Raw genomic sequence first — 20737 nt, 5'->3', positions numbered from 1 at the left:
CAAAAAGCCATCCTCATAAAATATGGAAAATGAGCAGCTCAAAACAAACCTAGAACTGAGAGTAATCCAACCCTGCTGAGACACGATTGAGGAAGATAATTAAATTAATTTTTAAAATATATTAGACAAAGTTTATTCATTAGAATGTACACATGAAATTAAAGACATACAAAATTCAAGGTTGTTTATTAACAATGTTACAGTAAGTAGTAATATAATTCATCAGAAATTAACAATAGTAAAGCTATCAAATATTACCACAAATACTATCTATAAATGAACAATGGAATAGTTTTTACCTCAAGAATAAATGAATCAGGATACTTGAACAGTTCTGTTTTTAGATAATTTACATTGGATTTTTGTGCGTTCATAAATATAATCACATTCTTGCTCTGTGCAGTTAAGATTTCAATTATGCCTAAAACTAACTAATAAGAGTTAGTGGTAAAATCAAGTTAGTTAATAAATAGAAAATATACTTATCTAATAAGAAATGCTGCTAAACTAGATTAAAGAACCTATTTGTTACAACCCAAATAGAAATGAATACCCTCTTTCTAAATGTTTAATATTTTGGTCAGTTCTTTGGAATGCTTTTGATTGGAATGTGATGTAAAATTAAAGTGCTTAATCTCTATTATTATAAACTAGAAAATATATCACGAACCTTCACCTTAAAAACAATCTATTATAACAATCAATTTGAATTGTGCTAATGGAAGTACTATAGTTGTGAAAGACTTAAGACTAATGTTTCCATCCCAACTAACAAACAGAACTTCCTTATTAGTCGGAGTATAGAGAAAAGATAACTTAAGCTTATGTTATCTTTTCTCTATGGTCAAAGTTAGGTATTAGTATTACTCAAAAAAACTTGAAAATACTCTAAAAAAAATTGTGGCGGACTCAACACTTTTGTTCCGCGGTTTCGACTTCGATCAGGTTTTGATCCTGACCAAAGATAAATCCTAATAACAACTGAACATCAAATTATCTGTAAATATAATTCCAACAAAATTATCGGGCATTATTATCGTTGATTTGAGTTTTTTTAGAATGCTGGTGTATATTAATTTGTGATTCATTTAAATTATTCTTGAGTTATCGTTTGAGAAAGTTTCTGTGAGTTTTGAATTGGGATGGAAACGATATTGCACTAGTTTCAAAGACGCTCATTGGAATGAACTGCTTATTATTATGTACAAATCAATTCTAATTCATCTTAAAGTTATTCATTAAATTAATATTAAAAACATTTTTATAAAATTAGCAAAAATGCTCAACAAATATAACATAATATTAATAAAAATAAGAAAACATTATTTCTTATATAAATAGTGATCACAAAATAAAACATAATCCAAAAGGAATGAATGAATACCTAGTAAAATTACAGAAGAATGTACTTACAATTTATATTATGTTTGTCTTAAAATTCGTTGATGATTGAGAATAAGTCTTAGTGAAATAGCAAGAAAATATACAAATGCTTTGATAAAAGAGACAAATTGATGTTCTATTATGTTGAATATTTATTAATTTTATTGTATCTTTGACGTTCGTTACAACACTTTGTGTTTCATGACAATAAAGGATTATTGATTGAATAGAATAGAAATGTCTCTAGATTCAATAAATTGTCTTTAAAAAACATGATATCTTAAAAAGGCATAATATCATAAGGCACAACTGTATCAATTATTCAGATAGAAAAATCATCGATATCCCATATTATCTTGAAAATTCGTTGTAATGTGATAATAATAGACCCGTTTTCTAGTCACATTATGACTAGTTGCATAACATTCATTAATAACAATAATAGGTAAAATTTTAGTACAAGATATGGTTTCGGATTATTAAAGCTTGACTTGAGAATCATAACAGCAGTTACATAATATGTATGTAAGCTTATTATCTATGCAAGCTTCGTGGGTTAAATGGAAGAGGGGGCTTTTATTGCCTCAATTTCGCTCACATCACTTCTATTGTAAAGTGTTAATAAAAGTCATTTTTCTATCTATCAAGCTTCCTGCATACTCTACTCTAGTATTATTTTCAAGTAAAAGTAAATGAATCTCAAAAAAGTTAAGAATGTACCATTTCTTTGCTTCAAGTCTCAAAATTACGAAGGAATGTACCTTATTTCTTGAGGAATGCTTCAAAATTCTGAAAACTCTACTTTAAATATTAAAATAATGTAGAGTATTGTGCATTTTCGAATCATTTCTAGTGAACTAGAAAACTGTTTCTTGAAGCGATAATAATATTATGATTTGTTTGGTAAGTATAGAAATTAATTTTAGTGAATAAATCTTTCCACTAAAACCATTTATGTGATTTTTTGGGAATGACCTTATTTTAAACAATCCATTCCACCGAATGTACAAAATTGAACTATTTTTAGTGCTACAGTACGATTTCTTTTATAATTGTGATGTTTGTGATCAAAACAATGAGTACGGTAATGAGAAACGCTTGCATACGTGAAGCCTCAACCTCTTTGAAGAGATTTGAACTGTAATAACATTAATAAATGTAATATTTTAATTGATGATTACCGTGGCTAAACCTTAAATTTCTTCTAAGAAAATATAAAAATGCATCAATGTTTTACTTGACATTAATGAATGAAAGGAATTTGTAAACTTTAGTATGGACTTTTATAATAAGTATCATGCATTAAAATTATAGTTACTAGATTATTCCTAGTAAGTAAGTTACCACTACATTATTAATCGGTTAAGTAGCTCTAGTATTACAGTAGGAAAGGACAGACCTTCCGCAGAGGTTTCACAGACACAAATAGCCATATCCAATGGATATAAATGCTAAAGAAGCGCATACTGAAGCGAGGCAAGTAAACAAAGACTATGAGGTACCATCTCGTTTGATTAAGTCAGTTTCAAATGAAGAAACTTCGCGGAATGTCATGATTTAGTGATACTCTTAGCAGCTAACGGACGTTTTTCCACAATGGGCGAAAAATACTTGGAGGAAAAATTATCACTTGGCGAGGCTTGCTTTCTCTTCAAGCTTTGCAATTATTTCCCGGTAGCGTTCGACCATAGGATCATAAACCTGTAAATATAACCATAGAGAAAGGATAAGCGTAAGTTTATCTCTGATAAAACGTTTTGTTGAAACACCAAGATTGAATACTTGAATAAAAATTAATGGAATAGGATATTATTTTACAGAAACGAGTTAGGTCAAGCAGGCAGAGTCATTTCTGATTGATCAGAGAGCAAAGCGCCGTGAAATCGGTTCTAATGTTGGAAGGGTGGCTTTGAGTCTCTCCCACTCTGCTGACAATTTTAACTTTCAAAATCACTTCCTGGTACTGCGAAACCCAACTTGAAATGTAGGTTCATTCATAGCTCATCATTTGAGAAGGGGTGTAGTGCCCATGTCAGCACAAACGACAAAAAGTATACGTACAAATTGTACAGTGAAGAATTTCTAATAATTATTTAATTGAAACAAAATAGAAAAAAGAATGAATCTTTAGTCTGTATATCGAAAGGAGAGACATCAATAACATAACGTTAACGTATAAAAGTGATCAAACATATTAAAGCTCTAATTTTCCAGACTTGTAAATATCAGTTCACGATGCTTTCATTCACACTGAATCAAATACAATAATTATTAAGTTCAGTCTTAGACAAAGAAAGCTACTTTGAATAATAATTTATAAAAATGGCTACTGTGAATCGGTCATGCTGCTACTCTCTCACGCGCATGTCTGTTTAAATCGTCTCTCGACTCCCAGAACATACTATAGTAATACATTTTAAGCAAGACCCAAATTCATAGTTTTATATTATTAGAAATGTAACTTAAAAAACAAATTATATTAAGCTTTGAATAGCCTATGCTCAAAGATTTGCTATGTTTCAAGCATTAAATGTGACAGGAGCTGATTGATTGATTGGCTGCCTTCATTTAAAACCTAGGAGTGCGAAGTCAGGGCGCATCCGGCCTCTTCTTAAACTTAATAGCTGAGAGGGGGACAAAAAATTATGAGAAATAACGTTTTATGGAGCAATAATGTATTAAATAAGATGAGGGCACAACTTACAGTGGCGGCATCAGGATAAGGCTGACACAGCAATTTAGCAGGAGGAGCAGCTGACGTCACTGACAGGAAATTCACATCCGTCTCACCGTTTCGCCTCATCTGACCATATTTCGCCTGATATGCCGAGCCCAACATGGCTGAATTTGAAAGGTCCTATCAGTGAGAAGAAGGAAAATAATGGATTAGATGAGAATCATTATGAAGTTTATCAAGTGTAATTTTAATTTAATCAAGTATTGAATTAAATATTAATTTTATTCAAGCAAGTATTGAATGAAATATTATTTTGTAATCCCTCTTCAATCAACATGAATGTATTTCTACACTTGGAAGATGGCCCTGTTGAACGTAAGTCTATGAAATTTTACCGCGGTTGATTGACGTCATCTAATGGTAATCTATTTATGAGAGCCGATTTAAACGATAGTTTGATGGCGTCACTTAACTGCGGTTAAATATCGTGCAACCCGTAAATAATATTTTTTACATCCTGCTTTTTTGTGCTGAATATTTTACAAGTATAAGAAAATACAAATTAATACTGACCAATGTATAAACAGGAGAATTGAAGCAATCAGCTAACACTTGTAGAACAGCCTTATTGCTAGACGCTCCACCTGTTGCAATTATCCTCGTTTCTGGACCTGCAAAGGTAAATTTAGAAAAAAATATAATGCCTCTTTTGTCACGAGTTATAAGTTTTAAATTTTTCCTAACACAAACTTCCAGGCTTCTTATTAGTTGGTCTTTCACAATCATTGTTCAGCTTTGGTTAATTTTTGAAACTGGACTAAATTTCCCAAGAAATTTATATTCTGAGGAATCAAATGATATGCCATGAGATAAACATACTTCAAAGTGAAGTCTTCGCAATAAATTCTTACCCAAATTTGTGAAATTGTCAGCATGGGTACAATACAAGGACCAAGCTAAATATTGACCTTCTGCAGCACAGGATTAACAATTTGAATACACACCTATTTAAGTAGACTAATACTTCTTTGATTAGACTCATTCTTCTTAGGAACTGAAAAGTAATCTCGCTGCAAGACCATAGTATTCAGTGGCGGAATTTATTGAAGACACAAACACCACCATCTAAGAGGATAGTGGTGCAAGTTGCACTAACTGCCAACCTGTCTACTCGACTATTGACTATCCTGATTGGAAATCGACAGAAAATATGACAATTTCCCGATCCTAGGACCTGGTGAAGACATCGAAAGTAAGTAAGTAAGAAAATAATATCTTATCCTCAATGAATTTCATGAAGTTATTTGCTACCAATTCGGAAATGGATGTTCTCCAAAATTCCAACTTTAGGCGATCACATCTCAATAATTAAATATATAAACAAGTTGTGCAGCGTAATTTTGTTTCATTTTGGTAACTTGATAGTCTCCAAATAGAAAAACTTGAAAATATTCACGAGTAAAAAGCTTCCGATAGCATGGTGCACAGCCTTCTATTTCCAAATACATTTTTAAATCAGGTATCGATAGAATATCATGTACACCATACCGACGACAAATCCTGAGTCTTCAGCATGAGCTCTCTTGGCAATGAATTGGCCTTCGATGAGAGCTCGAATCTCCTGTTCAGGAGATGAGAATTTCGTCACCGGCGAATCGGCTCGGTCAAACTTGAACTCTCCCATCAGTTTCGGAATGATTTCCATCGCGTCGTAATACAATCCTATGGAAGAGCAAACAGAAAAATGTTGAAAGAATAGAGAGATAATCCATAAAATGCAGTTCTTAAGAACCTAGACAATTTTCAGAAGTCAATTGTAATATAGTAGACAAACTATTGAAAACAAAACTTGTTAATCCATTTTTGATAGCCGATTTAAACGATAGTTTGATGGCGTCACTTAACTGCGGTTAAATATCGTGCAACCCGTAAATAATATTTTTTACATCCTGCTTTTTTGTGCTGAATATTTTACAAGTATAAGAAAATACAAATTAATACTGACCAATGTATAAACAGGAGAATTGAAGCAATCAGCTAACACTTGTAGAACAGCCTTATTGCTAGACGCTCCACCTGTTGCAATTATCCTCGTTTCTGGACCTGCAAAGGTAAATTTAGAAAAAAATATAATGCCTCTTTTGTCACGATTTATAAGTTTTAAATTTTTCCTAACACAAACTTCCAGGCTTCTTATTAGTTGGTCTTTCACAATCATAGTTCAGCTTTGGTTATTTTTTAAAACTGGACTAAATTTCCCAAGAAATTTATATTCTGAGGAATCAAATGATATTCCATGAATAAACATACTTCAAAGTCAAGTCTTCGCAATAAATTCTTACCCAAATTTGTGAAATTGTCAGCATGGGTACAATACAAGGGCCAAGCTAAATATTGACCTTCTGCAGCACAGGATTAACAAATTTGAATACACACCTATTTAAGCAGACTCATACTTCTTTGATTAGACTCATTCTTCTTAGGAACTGAAAAGTAATCTCACTGCAAGACCATAGTATTCAGTGGCGGAATTTATTGAAGACACAAACACCACCATCTAAGAGGATAGTGGTGCAAGTTGCACTAACTGCCAACCTGTCTACTCGACTATTGACTATCCTGATTAAGAAATCGACAGAAAATATGACAATTTCCCGATCCTAGGACCTGGTGAAGACATCGAAAGTAAGTAAGTAAGAAAATTATATCTTATCCTCAATGAATTTCATGAAGTTATTTGCTACCAATTCGGAAATGGATGTTCTCCAAAATTTCAACTTTGGGCGATTACATCTCAATAATTAAAAATTATATAGCCTAAACAAGTTTTACAGCGTAATTTTGTTCTATTTTGGTAACTTGATAGTCTCCAAATAGAAAAACTTGGAGAAAATTCACGAGTAAAAAGCTTCCGATAGCATGGTGCACAGCCTTCTATTTCTAAATACATTTTTAAATCAGGTATCAAAAGAATATCATGTACACCATACCGACGACAAATCCTGAGTCTTCAGCATGAGCTCTCTTGGCAATGAATTGGCCTTCGATGAGAGCTCGAATCTCCTGTTCAGGAGATGAGAATTTCGTCACCGGCGAATCGGCTCGGTCAAACTTGAACTCTCCCATCAGTTTCGGAATGATTTCCATCGCGTCGTAATACAATCCTATGGAAGAGCAAACAGAACAATGTTGAAAGAATAGAGAGACAATCCATAAAATGCTGTTCTTATGAACCTAGACAATTTTCAGGAAGTCAATTGTAATATAGTAGACAAACTATTGAAAAACAAAACTTGTTAATCCATTTTTGATAATAAATTTTTTTTCATTTGTAACCGGTGGAGGTAATTTTAACCCTACACCACACCTGACATCATTTCTGAAACCGGAGATATATTTGTCTCTATTTAGTTAATCTTCCAAAATATGAAATATATAAGAGTACATGTGGTTCGATAGTCATTCTTGCAGACTATACCACCGCTGGCCACCAATGTAAACGGAGAGGGGGTGTTTCTTCTCTTCTATAATATTTGCTAAAGTTTACTGCTATCAGTTCATCTACCGGTATTTGAATCCTCGATTGGTTGGGAGCTTTTAGTGGATTCGTTCATTCAAATGCACAGATTATCATCATTATCTAATTGTCACCTATTTTAGCAACTAGCAACTACGAGCCAGGAACTTCAATGAAAAATACTAATAAAATTCAACTTCTAGTTTATTGAACTCTAAATAGGTAGAACGAATTAATAAAAGTCAGGTAACATGTCAAATTTTCAAACAGAACAAAGTTATTCAGCATCGATTCAGGTCAAGAAGACATACTCCATTTTAATCTATACATTTTGGGAACCTGCTAACTTGCTGCAACTAAATTCGGGCCTCGGTCATTCTATGTACGGTACTAAATTTTGAGCTTAATAAGAAAAACAACAAATTTTCGGCACTCACCATTTTAACAATATTCAAACTTGGACTCTACAGAAACACTCACATACGCTTTAATAAAACTCACTATACTTGAACTCACACGCACAAATAATTTCCTGATTCTACTCCTACTTACTATAAAATTTGGTTTCCTATTCAACTAGATAAAAATTTCTGATAACTGAAAACTTAACAATTTTTCCGAGGCTCGCACACCGTTAGATGTTTTCCCAGTTACGTCTCAATTCGAACTGTGGCCTTTTCACTGAAAATTCCCCTCCACGAGCGTTGAGCATAACTTCCAGTGGAAAAGCCAAAGCTGCAAAAGGTCAATGCTCGTACAATTTTCAAATACAGTGGCTTTTTCGACATGAAATTGAAACTGCACTTGGAAAATGCACGAAAATTGCTTTAAATTTGAACATCTGAGCAACAAGTTAGCAAATCAAACAAGACAGAGTCAATTCTCACTAAAAACGCAGGGTTCAACAACAGTAAAATCAAAGTTCATTCCAGTTCAAAACCTGAAAAAATAATAAGATACACAAAACAACTACAATAATACCCACTCAATATTCACACTATTACACATTGAATTTAATTGACATAAAATAAATTAATATAAGACAACCTCTTGAAATAGAGCGACTCTCATTATCACTAGCAATAGAAACAGACGAGAAGATAATTTAAATAAATTAAGAACTTTTTGTATGAAATCCTAACTTACCTATATTTCCAAAATTTCCTCTTGGAGTGCTCTCTAGTAACGTCCCAAATTCTTCCCAAGATCCTTTGCAGTACTTGTCTCTTATTCGTTCTCGAACTAACGATCCATTTTTGAAACTGAAACAAAATTGAAGAAATTACTAAATCTATTGCATACTTGCTAAAGACTTCGATTTTTCACACTTCTAGAGGCCACAATAACTCACTGAACAAAACCAAACTCATTCTTTGATACGAACATGATAATTTTACCATGAATTTCAACTATAGACTAGTTAAAATTAGGTCACATTACTCAATAAAGGAACTTAGATGGAATGAAAATTATTGATTAGGCACATTTACAACAACAAGGGACAAGAGAGGGCCCTAATTTTGTACTACTGCACTTCAACAAGTCAAATTTACCAAAAACTAGAGAATTTCCAATTTTCCAAGTAACAGACAAAGGCCCGGTGGCACAACAGCCGGTTAAATTTTAAGCGTGTTTAATTGCACGAGAACCAATCAGAGAGGGCGTTTTTTAAAAGACGGCTTCTCTGATTGGTTCACGTGGAATAATTAATCACGGTTAAAATTTAACCGGCTGTTGTGCAACCGGCACAAAAAGTGATAGAAGACAATTTCAAATACTCACCAGAGGAGAGTCATGTATAGTTTTGGGTCAATGGGGCTGACCAAAATATGTCCTTCTTTTAAAGGTTTTGGGTTGGTTAATGAAAAGAATACGGTATCGCTTGTGCCAAGGCTTACGGCCATATCAGATGGACCGAGACGCATTCCTGTACAACAGATAAAAAATTATTAAATATTTTTTTATTCCTTTCAATACATTGAAAACCCGATAAAATTCCACATAACCTTACAGGTATCCTTTTATCAAACCAAGTTCAAATGAATTTTTGGATGAAGTTTTCTAAATGAGATCTGAAAGAAATCTAATTCTTAGACTTGAATTCTTGTTAGATGGAATTCTATAGATTAGTTTCATTTTCTAAGTATAGACATTATTTATTGTTAAACTTATTTAGCTTGAGGTTGATGAAATTCATAGGTTTTAAGAAAATCGCAATAACATGGGAATAACAAAAAATCCAGATTTATTGGATTTCAACTGAATCTTCGAAGGACATTTGAAATTATAGGCTATAAGAGTGAATTAGAATTTGGCTAGACTGATTTAAAATAGTAATAGAATATTAATGATGGCAATAAGACAGAGCTTCTACAAATTTTTGTTTATTTACATAATTTTGTGTTTATCTACTCTATACATTTATTTTACTGAATATTGAGAATAGAGTTGTTTCAATTAATCTTTAACAAAAGATTATTGATCACACTCACCAGCAAAAGATGCAGGATTATCGCCAGTAAATGCAATCACTCTGCACTGAGGGTCGAAACCAAACCTCTGTACAAAGTAGTCACTTATCGGACCTAGATCTGTGTGCGAAGCCACTGTTTCACCCAATTTGTCGTCCAAGGTAGGCCCACAAACCTAACACAAACATAAATTATGTAACAAAACATGTAGATTGTGATAGTGTTTACTAGAGATTGATTACAGATGACAGATATACGCGCCGCGAACATGAGCAATTCACTTTTAATCAGATGATTATATCTGTATTTTTACAGAAACGGTAAGATACAGATATAAAAAGCTTGGCATCAGCTGATTAAAAGTGAATTGCTTATGTTCGCGGCGCGTAAATCTGTACGCACCTTTAGGTAACAACCGAACCCAGTAAGTAGTATCTCGAATTTTTCCAATGAATCAATGGGTTTGATGTTATCAAGTTGTTTCATTTAAATTTACTGATTGACCGAACATAGTGAGATCTATGTTTTAACTCGGATTTTCTTTTGTCTGTCTGTATGTATGTAATACAATTACGGCCAAACGCGTTGATAGAATTCTATGAGATTTGGCAGAAATATCCCTTTTTCAACTGCGCGTCGATGTATACACAAGGTTTTTTTGAAATTTTGCTTTTTAAGGATAATATGAAAAGAAAAGGAACCCCTCCATACTCCGATATCACTATATATATCGTCTACTCTGAAGATAGGATTAATCTGACTATAGAATTATTCATAATCAATCAGCTATTGATTTACAGATGTCTGGAGAAGCCAGTCTAATTCTGTATTTCTATATGGTCTATAGTTTCAATCAAAGACCTTAAAGAGGAATGCATTTTCAATGTCTCTGGTTTCAATATTTTGTTTTGCAGTCATGGTATTATTATGCGTGCCCATCAGTATCAATATTCTTACATTTGAAAAAAAAAACAAATTTAATAGGTGATTTAAAAATGATCAAATGAACTGAATAATGCTGAAAAATTATAATATTTTTGATTTAAAAAAATTAATTATCATCAGATGGGAAGATTATCACGGAACTGGATGAATTATATCATATGGAATACAAATTCAAACGTGAACTGAGTTTTTTAACATTTAAAATAGGTGACATCAGGTACTTGTGGATGAGAATACTGCGTGAGGTCTACTGTTCACAGAACTACTGGTAATTATGAGTGAGTACCTCATTATATCATAATCGGAATAACACATTGTTTTGATTTCCCACAGAATTTGAAATCAGAACAAGCACCAAAAATCAATTACAACTATTGACTTAAACAGATCAAATGCATTGTGATCGGAAACCTTATATAGTGTGGTCCACGTTATAATGGCAGTGGATAAAGATAGAAGAATAGCGATGCCGATTCTCTGCATTAATTAATTATATTTCTACACTGTCAAAAACATATTTGACATCGTTGTCGACCTAGAAAAGGATAGTACAACCGGCTCTGTCGAATGATAGACAAGGATAGCAAAAACAAAGTTGATCAAATACTGTCATTATAACGTGGACCTCACTATAGTAAGTGATTGAGAGAGCTCACCTTTAAGCAATTTTCATGCCATTCTTTGCTCCGGATGTCCAGTAAGTTCATACCCGAGCCATCAGAGTAATCGATAGGCGCATATGAGCCCAAGAATAGGGATGCTAAGAAGCTACTAACCAATGAAATTCTCTGAAAACATAAACATATTCGAATACTTTATTCCTTTTCAATAATTTGTGTGAGATTATCTAGTATATTTCACCAGCAATCATACATGTTCGTCTAGATTACAAGATGATAGTAGCCTATATTATGTTTGACAAAAATAAACGATTTTAAAATGATTTTTCAATAATTTGTATGAGATTATCTATTGTATTTCACCAGCAATCATGTTCATCTAGCAGAATAGATTACAAAATGATAGAAGCCTTTATTATGTTTTGAAACAAGTAAGTCTAGCGATTTCAAAAATTGATTCATTACATCATATGTATTTCACTATTCGTTTATTCTTTTATTGATTCAATGATACACAATTATTTTCTAAAAATAATTTGGTGGAGAATCAATAGGCACAGCCCAAAACTTTCTCCCCCGAACACTGATTCATTAAAATATTCCAGAAAATAGGTTATGTTTTCTCCACTTTATAAAATTTTTTCTATTGTTTTATATAAGCAAGTACAGCCAATCTCATGGATTTTTCACAAGAGAAGAAATGAAAATCTTTAATGACTTCGATAGCTACTGTATATACAGTTGTTGAGGGATATAGTTTTGGTTGTAAATATTTCAAGTTACAATTTAACTTACCTCGGTATTGTTATACGCAATAGACTTCGTTTCTGCAATTTTAGCAATTTGCGCTCCTGAAAATCTTTCATATGCTTTAGAACCAGTGATTTCGGCAAGTTTCTGCGAAAAATATCAAAATGAAAAACTTAGAAATTTGCATCCACAAAATCACAATTACAATACGGTATTTTATTGTCTTTTTTCTTTAGGGGTACTTTTAATATAAATCTCAGTACCCTTTTTAATTATTTTGTCACAACATGTTTAAAGGATACTGAGATTATATTTTTATTTATAGAATACGGTACTTTTGACTATATAATACTACCAATATAATACAAAAAAGAGTGATACTAAATACTATTCAAAAACAGAACCAAATCACTGTGATTAATTATGAATGGAATTCTTGAAAATTCATCTACAGTGAGATCCAATTGAACTGTCAGTATTCCTTAATATGGACATCAACGCTTCTCATTCAACTAATACTGACATATTGAGGTGAATCTCATTCTAGTAGAATACTTTATTCAATAGAAGATCCACCTGAAATATCTTCCCTAGACTAGAACATTACAGTAAAAGAAAACGCACAAAGCAGTCCAAAAAGTATATGTCAATCATCCATGTACGAATTACTTATCAATAAATTATTATAAAAACTTCAAGTACACCTAGAGCAACCTCTAATTTTTCGATAAAACCTTAGAAAAACAATAGCGTAAGTAGATATCCCATGGTATAGGGAAATTATGTCGCAACTTTTACTGTTATCTCAAGCCGATTACTGTCGATTATTGTCAATTTTCACTGTTTTGTAGGGGTGATAGGCACAATTTGAGAGACTACCAGCGTCACACAGCTGCATAGGAAAGAACTATGTGAACTATCGGCTTGGCATATCATTTCTCTATGATAAAACTACTTAGAGCCGGTTTCCGAGCTCGGCATTTAGCCAAGTTCTAGTCTTTCAACAGCTGTAGACAGAAAATTGACTTTCTGAAACGGGACGTAGTAGTAGAATTTATGATAATCTTTATTTTCTCATTTCTATAATTGGAAAGGTTTTTCCTTGACGAAATGAAACATCTCTATACAATTCAAAATAGCTGAAACTTTACACTATTTTCTCTTTATTTTATCTTGTGTTCGATTTTCTAGTTTTTCGAAATTTCATTTAAACGTGGACTACGACTACGTCCCGTTTCGGAAAGCCAATTTTCTGACTCCAGCTGTTTGAAGTCTAGAGCTTAGCTAAATCCCAATGGCCCTTAATGTACAGTACCTATCTAATACATTTCAACAATGTGAGGGATGCTTTATGCTGTCCGGGATCAGATTGGTAGGAAAATGATTCGTGTTTTGTCTACAATTGAGTAAATAAATAATATATTAAATCTATTTAAGACAGAAATTATTAAAATTTACCTCTGGCCCACCCACTTCAGCTTCCAATCGTTGGCAGTGTTTGGTTGTGCTGGAGTCCATCCAGACCGGTGAGTTGGACACTGAGAAGCTGGACGACAGCTGCGAATGCAGGAACTCCATCGGATCTAACGACTTGAGCACGTTTTCAGCGCCGTTATTCCAATAAACAGTACCATGTTGCTAGAAAAACAGTAGAATATATATTATGGTAAACTATAATGTAATAGAGGAAATAATGATCTTAAACTTGATCGGGACAAGAAATACACGAATCATCACGTCTGAACTACTAAACTGATTAACTTGAAATTTGCATTAAGATTCAGAATTTACGGAGGATGGACATGGGCTTATTTTTAATGCTATAAATCAATTAATTCTAATTTAATAATTGAAACAATTTTATTCTCAATTTGTGATTAAAAGTTTACGTAACTATAAAAGCCCTAACGAACAGGGCTTTCTCCAAGTGACTCCCTAGCTTAGTTGGTAGCAAACGCGGTTGGTAAATCGAAGGTTGTTGTTTGAGACATATCCACCCATTTTTTTGCTGGAAATTTTCAACTATTATTAAGATTATCCACGTAATTTTGAACAAAATAATAAATAATCAATTCTATGTTTTATGTTTACTGGACATAAGTAGATTGAATTTTACAACACCAAATTTTCCCCAGTGCAAAGCACGGGTTACATGCTAGTAAACAATAAAAATCATGCTAATTCAAATGAATCATCAGAGAAATACACTGTTTGTTATCTGAGATTAACATTAAGATTACACTTATGGAAGAAAAATAATAAAAATGGTGAATACCCACACTGTCTTTCTGGAGGCCCCCAACCACGGTCAAACAAGCAAGTTCATGTTGCGGGGCTTGATCTTACGAGTACATACCAGTTTACACGAGTTTGTTTGACCGTGGATGGGTGCCTTTAGAATTAAAAGTAATTTCAGTTGTTAATAAATTATGAATATTCAAATCCCGCATAAGATGTCACAGTGTGTGCAATAGTAACATCCACTGTAAAAAGTTGGTACTCCTGTATATCACGATAAAATCGAGACAAAGCAAGGAGTAACTTTTCTCTTTCCTAAGTAGATTTTTAACAGTTATTGAATCAATTTTGTGGATGATCTTATGTAAGTCGATGATTATTGACATTATTTATTGAACCAATAATTTAGTTGGTGATGTTTAATTTTCAATATTTAGTTTAGTTGGTGAATTCTTGGTTTACTGACCTGCGCACTACCAGAGAGAGCGCACACTTTTGAGAAATCGGCGCCGCAAACTCTCATCTTGTCCAGCAGAATATCCAACGCTTTCACCCACATCAGCACAGGAGCCGTCACTGTCGTTTTATCCGTTAGAATCACCCCACTGTGGGTTCTGTCATACAAGTTATATTATTTATACATTCACATATACAATATCATTCTTAACTCAATATGAATGATTGGGAAAGGAAAAACAGGTTTAGGTGGGCCGTCCACTTGAACCGTTTTCGTGCGAACTAGCATCGGCCAAAACTACTGAACGCGACCGAACGATCCCCCAACAAAGAACGGAATAGATACTCGTCCATTGCAACAGGTTCATACGGCCATGCACGATCAATTTCTCGATCCGAATTGAATGGGTCTATCCATAAATGGGTCATTTCCGGCTCTATCCGGCCGAACTATCTTTTGCATAGATAGATAAGTAATAAGGCTGAAAATAAACATTCTACTGGTGATATTTTTCAAAGTTTTTCGATTTGATTAAGAGATTAATCAGTCAGATTTAGAGGATAAATTCTTCATGGTAGGCTATTGTTGATTGAATAAAACAAACGTTTTTCGAAAATATCAAATATTTATCCTCTCAATCCTCTCGATCTCATTGTTTAATCTACTACCGAATTTGAAATGTTGTCTCAAAAATTAAAACTTTGTGCGCTCATAAAAGAAATTATGGGGAAAAAATGTTTTCCTGAGGAAACTTCTTCATTTTGATAGCTTGATAATAATATTCAAATGGAGAATTTTTGAAAAATATCACCAGTAGAAAGTTTATTTTTAGCCTTTGCACAACCTTAATAATTCTTATCTTGAAAATCAATTTTTCACCGTCAATCTCCAGTTTTAAAAATAACTGATAAAACAAATCATATAGGCATGATTGAAAGATGAAGCAAACATTTTTAAATACGCAAATATAATTTAAATTTACTAATCATATTGTGTTAAGCTACCGATGTTTTAATTCTATTGAAATTGATGATAAATATACATTCAAGTGTTACAAACCTGAACTCAGGCAATGCATTGTCGAACTGTACATGCGTTTCATACAGCACTTCAAGATCCTCACTAACAATCACTCCTTTCAGCTGAAATAGAAATACAGTTTTGAAATAGAAGTAATAAGTATATCGAATAAGTAATAAGTAATAAACATAAGATTTGAAACTCATGTACCTCGGTATGAAGAATTGAATCACTAACACTGAAATATCATTGACTCTACCAACAATAGAAACAATTTTCTTATGAATTTCACTACCTATTACGAGAGCTGTATTATAGTTTGTTGCTATTATTGACACAAGATTGTTACTTGAGATTATAGCTTGTACCATTATCAAATTAATTTGATAATAATATGGTAATCACAAATTGCCAAATGTGTGAAGCTCTTCTTGGGGAATTACTATCGCCGCCAAGGTTAAGTCGAAACACATATAATGAATCTTGTACTGAGTCCCCAGTATTGAGGTTAGGAATTTGAAAATGCGTGCGTGGACGCTAAGTGAACACCAGACTGACTGAGTCACTACAAGATTCGATACAATCGTCTGAATCGCGGGAGGCATAAACACTCGCTCACCCTTGATTCTTCTTGTGACTGATTGTATGATGATAAAATTTGAGATGTAGTGTAGCGGTCGCTAAACACTGAGTACGGTGATCTTAAAACTATTACCTGTGATGAAACAACATACAAAATCATACAGGTCGAGCAAAAACCCTGATGTAGATAATCTACGGGACTGCGTCTCTAATAAGTTCCGAAGGATTAAGATAGGGTACTAAGGACCAGAGATCGTTCGGAATATACTTCGAGAACAGAGTCTTGTCGGGCCTTATGCTCTATTGTAGGAAATTGTATTCTCTCCAGCTGTATCTGCCATACAGTAGAAAAATTCGCTCCCAAGCCGAAGTTGGTCACAGATAAAAGCTGATATATGAGCAGGTAAGGACAGAGAATAGGTAATCTCGATCTGACCCCACACACTACATCCACTTAGATCTGTTCCAATATCCAGGTTGAATCAATTATTTCAATGATCGTACTTGATCGGTTCTTGATAATATAGAACGTGTCAGACACAATAATTGACAGGCTTAAGAAATAATCGAACTCAGAAGACGAATTGACAAAGTGGAAATATAATATAATAAAATATATAATTTGACAGTGTAGATTTAAAGCTTGGATTACAGATTGAAAATAGTTTAACATCGACAAAATAGCTAGAAATTTGCTTGTGCTGGCGTGATACCATGCATGATCCAACAGACTTTATAATTGACAAATTTAACGTTTTTTTTAAATAATGACAACAAATTAAAGAAGATTTTTAAAATTACTCAAGGTCGTGGTTCTGACAGCGGAGGATAGTTAATCAACTACCTACAAGTTCTTATAAATTCTATACCAGATAAAATCTAGGATCTTAATGATTATAAGCGCTTGTCGGCGTGGCCATTACTTTAACGAAGAAAAACTTTATATTTTTCTGCACTATGTTTTTTCGAAGCGAAGATTGGGGCCCCAAACATAAAAACTCACGTGAATCCTCTTGGTGGTCGTGGTTCCTTTAGATCAAATTTTGTATGATCGGTGGCTGGTCCAGGCTTCGGTCTTAGCACGTGTGAAATTTTAATTAAATATTTCCTTCACCAATTAAATTGGGGAATAATTAAATTTGAATTTCTAGAACAATCAATTGATGAATAATTTTATAAAATAATAGATAAATTAGCCTAAGATATTGGCTCACAGATAAAAAATACAAGAATCGAATAAAATTTCACTAATAGGTCTTTGGTAACTTTTTAACAAGGTCTTAACGGTGAGGATTTTAAAAGGGAAGTGTGATAAAATCAAGGGTTCCTGAGTATCTGTATCTTTTTCCTCATGCATTCCTTAATGAGCTGCCAGCTGAAGAGCTCTCCACAATAAAATTTGATTTTTGAGGGTTTTCACTCATAACAAATTTGTTTTTTAATTTGACTAACAAAATTTGAATACAGTGCTATCAATTCAAGAAAAATGTGTAATGAAAGACAATTTCTAGGTTGTTTACATACCTGTTGAGTACTTAAATCCATTCCAAAGTATGTTCTCTCTTCTTTCAAAGTCATTGTTCAAGGGTTGAAAACTAGAAAAAGAAATCATAGTTCACGGAATAAATCATACAAAAAAATGATAGTTATAGAGAACAATATAGTTTTGAATTTTCTCAAATTGTCTGTACGATAACCAAAGTTTAAGAACTTATTGAATGGTAAGGTAAAACACTAGCAACATTTTTCCGTTTCTCAATAGCTATCCTCATTATTAGGCCTATATTCAATTAGTTTCAAATGTGCAGTAACAATTACATGTTTAAGAAGATATTTTCAAAGGGTTAACGATGGGGACGGAAAAGTTAGTAAAATAAATAAGGGAGGTATTAGTTTAATTTATTTGAAAGCGATAAATCTCAAAAAAGAATTACAAATATTTTTTCAATGAACTAAAACTCTGATCATCTGAAACACAGGTTTGGAACAATTTAAGAACGGAAACTTTAAAAACCGGATAATTACCTATTGTAGGATTTAATAACTCCAATTATTAATTTAGCAATGATTAGTACCAGAAATTAAAATAAAGCTCTAAGATTATAAAGATGGCTATTGAATAAATTCAAATAAGATATTAATATACACCCAATGAACTAAACAGTCGAATATTGCGAATGTTTTACATGAAAACTACAACCGTCAATCGTAATCATAGTAAGCTAATTAGTGCATAACGAAAACAACATTTCAATCCAAAAGACTAATTACAAAAATATTTACTGCCTTGAATCTGACGTCAATAGCAAATAGATGCCTTAAATATATTCGGATCAGGTTTTTATAGGTCAAAATAATATTTATGACGCAAATTTGCCACATGAATCATCAGACTAGCCTAATAAACAGCAAAAAAGTCATAGGCTACATAAAAAAATAGCACACACAAGTTTGACAATAGTTGTGTAGGATCATAATGTATGATTACCTGAATATTGGTAGGTAAGAGAGATTCCGTGGTTGCTTTTAAATTTCCAAACATGGAAAAACACCCACGAAATATCAGAGCTGAGTAGAAAAAATACAAGAATAGTATACCATACAAACAATAAAACATAACCTAGAAATCTTTTCAGTTCACTCGTCTGCAAAATCGAACAGCTGATTGTGACGTAAAATAGATTTGATAAAACATAATGTAGAGCGCTCTGGTGTCTGAATTTGTTTGAAGCGCCAAATTATAAATACAGGTAGGTACTTTGATATGGTTTATAGTATGGTTTTAGAGCAGGGGTCTCCAACCGTTTTTAAACAAGGGCCACATTGTTAATTCTTGGGAGTCTTAGAGGGCCAATAACAAGGATGTACGTGAATTTGACTATCATTCTAATACAAAGTCCAATTCATTGAGTTTAAAAAGTTCATAAGAAACCTTGACAATGCATGAATTTAGTAAGTTCAAGGTCAAAAATGTGTATACATGTATTTTTTTTTTAATCTGTTGCAATATAACTCTCGGCGGGCCGGATGTGGTCCGCGGGCCGTAGGTTGGAGAACCCGGTTTTACAGGACTATGGTTTACAGTTTAGGAGTTTTTTCTATGACAAAGTCAATGAGAAATTTTTAAAACAGGATGATTCAAACGATTTCATCCTATTTACAGATAATTATTATCAATTTCTATAAATGCTGAGTAATGATAATAATCATAGTCTTCCTTATTCTAAATAAATAGGCTAAATAATATCTGTACGGTAGGTAGCTTCGACCAATTAGGCTAAGCTTGTATAATTATATTTTTGACCATATTCTGTATATGGTTGAAGTTAGGAATAATACCGTTCTCTCTGGTCAGTCGACTTTGATCTGTTGTGTTTTAAAAAACGTTTATTTCTTATAATACATCACAAAACATATAGAAAAAAGTATTTACTTTAAAAATAAAATGGGTTACGATGCATTTTTTACATATATTGATGAATGCAATTATTTTATATTGATGAGAATTTATCTGAAATATTTTTTCAGATAATATTGAAAGCCTAAAGTATCCATATTGAAAACTGTCAACTGAATGCATTATCATTCTCATAGGTGAGGTATTTTCCCCTGCATAGCTGAGAAATAATTCATGCTGCTCATTCAATGAGAACCTGGAATAATTTTTTCAGAATAAGCTTGAGATATTAGGACTAGAGAAAAAGTAGAAAAATCACACAACGAAAAAGCTTCACTATTACTATTTTATTTGCAATATACAGAAAAGAGATACTATGAATTGTAAGCTTATTGGAGTCAGTCATTACTACCTTATATGTGGGATATTCTTCATGAGAGATAATTGAGCCGACAATTTCATTTCATTCCATAGTAATGATAAACTTCACACACTGTGAACCTTGTATAATAATTGATCATAGCTACCATAGTAGGATTACCTATGAGTAATTAGGTTTATATTGGATATTTATCTCGGATATTCGCTTTTCATGAGTAGTAACTAAAAATGTAACTAAATATCAGTCTGTTTCCTACTCGCAATTAAAATAATTGACTATGTTACGTTGACTGCATACT

General features: G+C 32.8%; 1 protein-coding gene across 3 annotated transcripts; it reads right to left on the bottom strand.

Moving 5' to 3' along the window:
• Positions 1-170: 170 nt before the first annotated feature.
• Positions 171-19303, bottom strand: LOC111051165 (xylulose kinase). Of its 3 annotated transcripts, XM_039434812.1 has the most exons (14): positions 19149-19303; positions 18185-18255; positions 16118-16200; positions 15068-15215; positions 13822-14001; positions 12409-12510; positions 11650-11781; positions 10070-10223; positions 9360-9504; positions 8724-8839; positions 7051-7224; positions 6066-6163; positions 4088-4240; positions 171-3084 (listed from the first exon to the last, which is right to left on the bottom strand). In XM_039434812.1, exons 2-14 carry the CDS (start codon positions 18236-18238, stop codon positions 3010-3012), a joined length of 1614 nt encoding a protein of 537 aa, XP_039290746.1. In that variant the 5' UTR covers positions 18239-18255; positions 19149-19303; the 3' UTR covers positions 171-3009. The 3 variants fall into 3 exon arrangements, with proteins under 3 accessions (XP_039290746.1, XP_039290745.1, XP_039290744.1); XM_039434811.1 differs by lacking the exons at positions 171-3084; positions 4088-4240; positions 19149-19303 and adding an exon at positions 18944-18966 and having other exon boundaries at positions 5970-6163; XM_039434810.1 differs by lacking the exons at positions 171-3084; positions 4088-4240; positions 19149-19303 and adding an exon at positions 18686-18928 and having other exon boundaries at positions 5970-6163.
• Between the last annotated feature and the right edge of the window lie 1434 nt (positions 19304-20737).

The sequence above is a fragment of the Nilaparvata lugens genome, chromosome 8 (assembly GCF_014356525.2).
Source record: "Nilaparvata lugens isolate BPH chromosome 8, ASM1435652v1, whole genome shotgun sequence".
NCBI classification, from domain to species: domain Eukaryota; kingdom Metazoa; phylum Arthropoda; class Insecta; order Hemiptera; family Delphacidae; genus Nilaparvata; species Nilaparvata lugens.
Note: the sequence above shows the minus strand (reverse complement) of the source record. Positions and strands in the feature narration are given on the sequence as shown.

Excerpts from the sequence above, each read along its gene's own strand:
- LOC111051165 (XM_039434812.1), bottom strand. The coding sequence starts at position 18,238 with ATGACTTTGAAAGAAGAGAGAACATACTTTGGAATGGATTTAAGTACT. Across the intron at positions 7,225-8,723 it reads AGGAAATTTTGGAAATATAG|GATTGTATTACGACGCGATG; the intron begins GTAAGTTAGGAT and ends GCTCTTCCATAG. Across the intron at positions 3,085-4,087 it reads CTTATCCTGATGCCGCCACT|GTTTATGATCCTATGGTCGA; the intron begins GTAAGTTGTGCC and ends TTATATTTACAG.